Source organism: Anoplophora glabripennis, unplaced genomic scaffold, assembly GCF_000390285.2.
Source record: "Anoplophora glabripennis isolate ALB-LARVAE unplaced genomic scaffold, Agla_2.0 scaffold363, whole genome shotgun sequence".
NCBI classification, from domain to species: domain Eukaryota; kingdom Metazoa; phylum Arthropoda; class Insecta; order Coleoptera; family Cerambycidae; genus Anoplophora; species Anoplophora glabripennis.
This window is the reverse complement of record NW_019416470.1, coordinates 175200-181199: the sequence shown is the minus strand read 5'-3', so window position 1 is coordinate 181199 and position 6000 is coordinate 175200. Positions and strand designations below refer to the sequence as shown.

The following is a 6000-nucleotide window of genomic DNA, read 5'->3' as shown; positions in this document are numbered from 1 at the left end:
ATCACAATCATCATAATGCAATTCTTGTACTGTATACTTCTCATTTTGTATGAATGACAATTGTTCTCTTGTAAAGAGGCCTACACCTTTGACTGAGAACAATTCTCAATTCCTCTTCTCTTGGAAAGAGGCTTTAGTGATACCTTTATATTGATAATGTCATACTGACCTTTTGAGCAATCAGGTTTTTGTCCCAGATTCAGCTATACGACAGCCCTCTCGAACATTACAGATAATATAATTAGGGCCACATAATATAGAGTGTTATTGGCTTTGTTGGAATGAATGGGATTAAATGACGAAAGCTTAAAATTATTTGAAAGCTATCCCACTGGACGCAGTTAGGTGGTTAAATTGGGCAATACTCAGTCCTAAAAGAGATTTTTATGTAAAGTGATTCCCCAAGGTTCCATCTTGGGGCCATGACGATTTAGTTTGTACCTTTTTAAAGCACTAAATTCATAGGTACGCAGATGATACCAAAATTTACTATTATTTTCCTAGAAATGATTACGATTAGCTAAACATATACAAAGTGTTCAAAGCAACATAGTTTGATGCTGAATCCTTTGAAATCGGTTAATATTTGGCAATAGAAATCTTAGAAATATGCTTAGAAAAACCTAAATTTTTATAAGCAGACAAATCAATATTCTCTATATGATTACTGAAAGTTAATTTTGAATCAAACTTTACACCAGAGATCAACAATATAATTTATTCTCTTTTTTCCTAGAATAAGACAATTATTGCATTTAGAAACATTCAACGGCAATTTACTTAGATCACACCAAGCATTGACAGCATCTAAACTATTTTGTATTGTTACGCATATCATTATTGACATATTGACATAGCAATTTCTTGTCGTCAGCATAGAGTAGACAGTTCATATTAACGTAGGCAACAATGTCATTAATAAATAAATAAAAAGCAAGGGATCCAAAATGGAACCCTGAGCAACACCAGATATTAACAGACTTAAAATCATGGTACTCTACCTACAGGGGGTCCGCAAATTTCACCGACAACGTGTAACTGCATATTGAGGACGATAAATAAAAACGATCTACGAAAAAAAGTTAAATAAATAATTTTTGGTTTTTGAGTTACAAGCCTTCAAAGTTGTCAAAAATAAAACTAACTTAATTAATAACTTTATAACCCTTTTGCCGATCGCATTAAAATTTGGCACATTTATTTGGACTATTACGTTGTATTATTTCGTAAAGCTTTAGTCAAATCGATATACTGGGTGATAGTTTTCTCCGGTTACCTCTCTTTTTTAGAGGACAAAACTTTTACAGTGGTCGTATTTTTTTTAAAAAGGGCAGCAATATTGAAAAGATCGTTTTATTAAGAAAAAAATTGTCTCTTGAGAAAATCGCCCACGGAAAGACATTCTTGAGAAAAATGGCATTATTTGCAGGTCTGTATGTTTCGGTTTGCATAGCAGTGTCACGGATTTAAAACTTTGAGTTCAGTAGGCGATGAAAAAAACAAGATGTTGATTGCTGTGGCTATCAGGTAATGTCATTATTGTCGTGTTTCTTTAGGATTCTCATCACTCCACACATGCAAATGATGAAGTGTCCGCAGTGTATCAAGACAATTAAATGTATGTAAAACTAATGTTCATAAAACTTTAAAAAAGCAACTTCTTCGGCCATTTCATTTAACTCCTGCTCAAGACTTGAAAATTTAGATCCCAACGCACGTTTACAATTTTGACGATGGTTGGTGAATGGCTTTGCAGAAGATAATAATTTGTTTCAAAAATTGTTTTGTACCGACGAATCTTGTTTTACCAGGAACGGAGTTGTAAATTTTCATAATTTGCATGTGTGGAATGATGAGAATCCTAAACAAACACGACTATAATGACATTACCTGATAACCATAGCAATCAACATCTTGTTTTTTTTTACAGACCTGTAAATAATGCCATTTTTCTCCTGTAGATTTTCTCAAGAGGCATTTTTTGTTTAAATAAAACGACCATTTCAACTTTTTTTTTTTCGTAGACGTATCGTCGTGAATATATGCAGTCAAACGTTGTCGGTGAAATTTGCGGACACCCTATATAAAAACCTATAGTTAAGATATGAAGCTAACATATTATTTATAATGGCAGAAAAACCATATTAATGAAGTTTATTTAATAGAATACGGTAGTCAAACCTGTTAAAGGCTATAAAAAAATTGTATAAATTACATCAACTTGTCTGTCCACCTCAGAGATAAGCTGTGTATCATTGAAGTTTGTGATTGTTGACTTTCCTTTAACAAAACCACGTTGAGCATCGTTAATACAATTTCTGACTCATATCATCATCATAAATTGAATTATACAAAGATTTTTCAAAAACCTTAGCCAGATTCTAACTGATAGTTATGGAAGGAGAGTTTTTAAAAGTTGGAGAGGCGCGAGATACTTCCGAAATGTCAGAAAATATGCCAGTTTCTATGTAAGTAAAAATGTGTTCATAGTTTACATAATTTACATATTTAATGAACATAGGCTTCGAATCTCTTGATGCCGTAAAATATCGCTTTTAGCAAAAGAGGAGACGTGTACACAGGGTGATTCACAACTTTTCCAAACAAATTTGGGAATAGATGCAGCATGAGAAATGGAATCAATATTTTGTAAAATCCTTATAGTTTCCGAGAAAAAAAATATTGAAGTTATAGTACATTCAACCACTACATAGCTGGACAACTGTAGTCTCTAGCGTCATTCGCCACGTGGCCTCAGCGACTCCGCATACTGAATTCGGATTTTGCAATCGTCGTTGCGATATTTACTTGCTATCTCTGGTGGATACAACAGGTTTTTAGTAGTTAGTGTCAAAAATGGGTACCTACTTTGTGTCAAAAACGGTTTGCGTGTACTCGGAGTTGATGGATATCGTTTTAATTTATGGTGAAGCATTTGTGTTATGGTGAAACAAGACAACATTTGTGTTAGTTCGTAGAAACTGAGTACAACGGACCCAAAGGATAAAATTTTGAACAATTGTTGTAACATCGGGTATGTCAAATGATTTTATTATTTAAAAACACAAATTAATTTTATTAATTAATAAAGGCAAAAGCAGTTGAATTTGCCGATATAAAATAGATGCGATAAAACTCTATTTACATATTTCTTTCCTTGCGAAAGTTTTTGTCCGTTTTTATCACACCGCCATGCCGGTCGTATTGTGCGAGGTCAGGTTTTACAGTGGACCAGTTTCCACTGCCGTGCAGAAGTGTATTTTTAAATCATTTTCGAACTGCCCTTTTTGATTTTTTCTTTACAAAATTGTATTTGTAAGGGTCCCTTGTACATCCAGATTTTTTTTTTTGGATAAGTTCTGAATCACCCTGTATAATCGGAACCAAAATGAGCTACATTATGTGAGTCTTATGATCTAGGGGGTACATAAGCACCTTTAAAAAACAAAGCAAAAGCATTGACAATATCTTGCAGATAATTTTCTTTTGCATCAAAGTATGTCACAGACTGAGGTTTCAAAGAGCTTTGTTTACAATAATTAGAGACCAAAATATTTTTGTATTGGAATTTAACCATTTTGAAGTGCCAATAAGTATTTTTTGTGTAATGTATTAATTTCTCATTTTAATAAATAGCTTGAATATATTTTCATAAACAGAATTTACTTTTTTTCACTTAAACAAAAGCTTTTTGAAGCATAGAACGTTAGAAATCAAGTAGTACACACTCACATGAAAAATAAAAACAAATGTTCTTACTTTCTGATAACAAATAGCTGACAGAACCGTTAACGACCGGGGGAAGGGGTTGACGAACTAATTTTATACACGTTCATCCATTGCGTGAAGCTTTTCTCAGAACTGCTGAAATTCAAAATGTGCTTGCAGTATGATAAGATCACCACGTCGAGATAATATTGTACCATTAATTAAATTAGACATGTTGATGTGGGTAGCGATACATCCAAGAGGGCTTAATTGTCATACGTACACATAGGTTTTATTAATTTTCGTTAGTTTCTGGAACAATGCTGCAAAAGTTGCCCTAGAGAAGAAGTAGGTTATGCTAAATGATTTGATATGACACTCATTCAATATACTGTTTGACAGCGTAACTTATGCAGGATATTCCAAAATAACATGTAAATATTTCAAGAGGCGATTGCTAGCGTGGTTTTATGAAAAAAACTTCCATGACGAAAATCGTATTTAAGATAACGGAAAATTAGAGTAATGTGAAGAGGTTTTAGCAATTTCAAAGCGTATCCATTTTAGGTACTGTTCAAGGAAATGAATTTTCCTGACGAATAGGTACAACTTTTTTAATAGGAACCTTTAGATTTTAATGTTTAATAAACATGGTCATTGTACAGCTGTGGAATATAAAACGTTTCCAACCGAAACTGCGTACGGACGTTTAAAAATACAGATTTTATTAATTCGTGCTTTAAACGTTTTAGGTTTGATACTTTTTTGTCCACAATTGTACCTAGAAGAGCATCGATCTGAAACAAATGAAATATTAAAAGATTAACGATGTTTACTTGTTACAGCAACCTATTTCGATTTTGCATAAATAACATTAAAAATATAAAAATATGTTTTTATTTAACGAAATCGTTTTACTTGTCGTTTGTTATTAAAACTTTACGCTTATTGTTCAATTATCCTAATAAAATAAGGCAAAAATAGGTGACTATTTAACCTTTCTCGTAATTAATTTTAACTTTAAATTGTCGTTAATGCAAATTCACTAAACTGCGTCATTAAGACACTGTGTTTACATACCAATTAATGCCAGTATTTAAGCTTTCTGTTTATTATAAATCCCGACTGGAAATTGCAAATAAAATGGTAATTTCAATGTAAATATTCCGGAAACTATTAAACGTACATGTGTTGTTATTATGATCGTAACATTAGTATATTGCGCCTATAATGTTGTGCCTATAATTTGGAAAATGATATTCGTGACTCCAACTGAAAATTTCATTCCATCATTTATGTAACGATCGAAATTATAGAGAAATATACAGGATGAATCGTAAATGTATACTGTATATTTTAACTGCAGAGATATTATTTTTTTAATTCGTCCCTGAACAGTTTGAGAACTGCTGGCCTCTTGAAAGGTGCGTAGCAAAGAATGGCGAACTTTATAGAATAGGACCTAAATCTTTTCACTGTGATGGATTCTAATTATAAAAAAATAAATTAATTTGTTTGAATTTAACTTATTATCATGCATGTCTTTTGCTAAACAAATTCATATTTAATTTTCACTGTAGATCATCTGTGGTGATACTGTTTATCGTCAAATAATAAATATTGTGAACACTATTAATTTTCAACTTTCCCGCTTGCTATAAATAAATGTTAAATTAATGTGAGAGGTATTCTAAAGATAACAATTTGTAATAAATATGCTGCTCTAAATCTGCCATATATTACATTACCCAACCTGTAACATTTGCTTTGCAATTGCTGGGACATGGGAAATAAAAAACAATATCCATAAAGGAACATAAATAATACTTAATTTAATTCAGGGTACGGCTATCTAACAAGAGATATAGAAAGAAAATACATAATAACAAAAGCATTTTTTTTATTTCGTATCAACTCCAGTATTTTTCAACATATAAGTACGTTTTTTTCTAGAATAAGTAGATTTATATATACATATACCCTTTGTAAAATATTTTTTTTGTTTAAGTGTGCATTTTTATTAATTTCTTATAAAAATTATAAACAGGGTCGAAAAGTCCCCATGGTTCATCGGCCGTTACGTGAGAGCGATAAAGAAAGTCATAGAAATCCGTGCGATAGAAAAAGATGGCTATAATGAAAACGTCTAATAGTCACCGCCCATTTCGCCCTTCCACAAATAAGATCCACTTCTTATTTGTGGAAGGGCGAAATGGGCGGTAACTATTAGACGTCTTCATTATAGCCATCTTTCTCTATCGCACGGATTTCTATGACTTACTTTATCGCTCT

The 6000-nt window shown here is 32.1% G+C and overlaps 1 protein-coding gene across 1 annotated transcript in view; it reads left to right on the top strand.

Annotated features, from left to right (window-relative positions):
- Positions 1 to 2414: 2414 nt before the first annotated feature.
- LOC108912049 (adenylate cyclase type 8) overlaps positions 2415 to 6000 on the top strand; it is a 122404-nt gene continuing 118818 nt past the window's right edge. Inside the window, exon 1 of the mRNA XM_018717206.1 lies at positions 2415 to 2468. Within this exon, the coding sequence (XP_018572722.1) occupies positions 2443 to 2468 (26 nt within the window). The 5' untranslated portion in view covers positions 2415 to 2442. The remainder of the gene's footprint in view (positions 2469 to 6000) is intronic.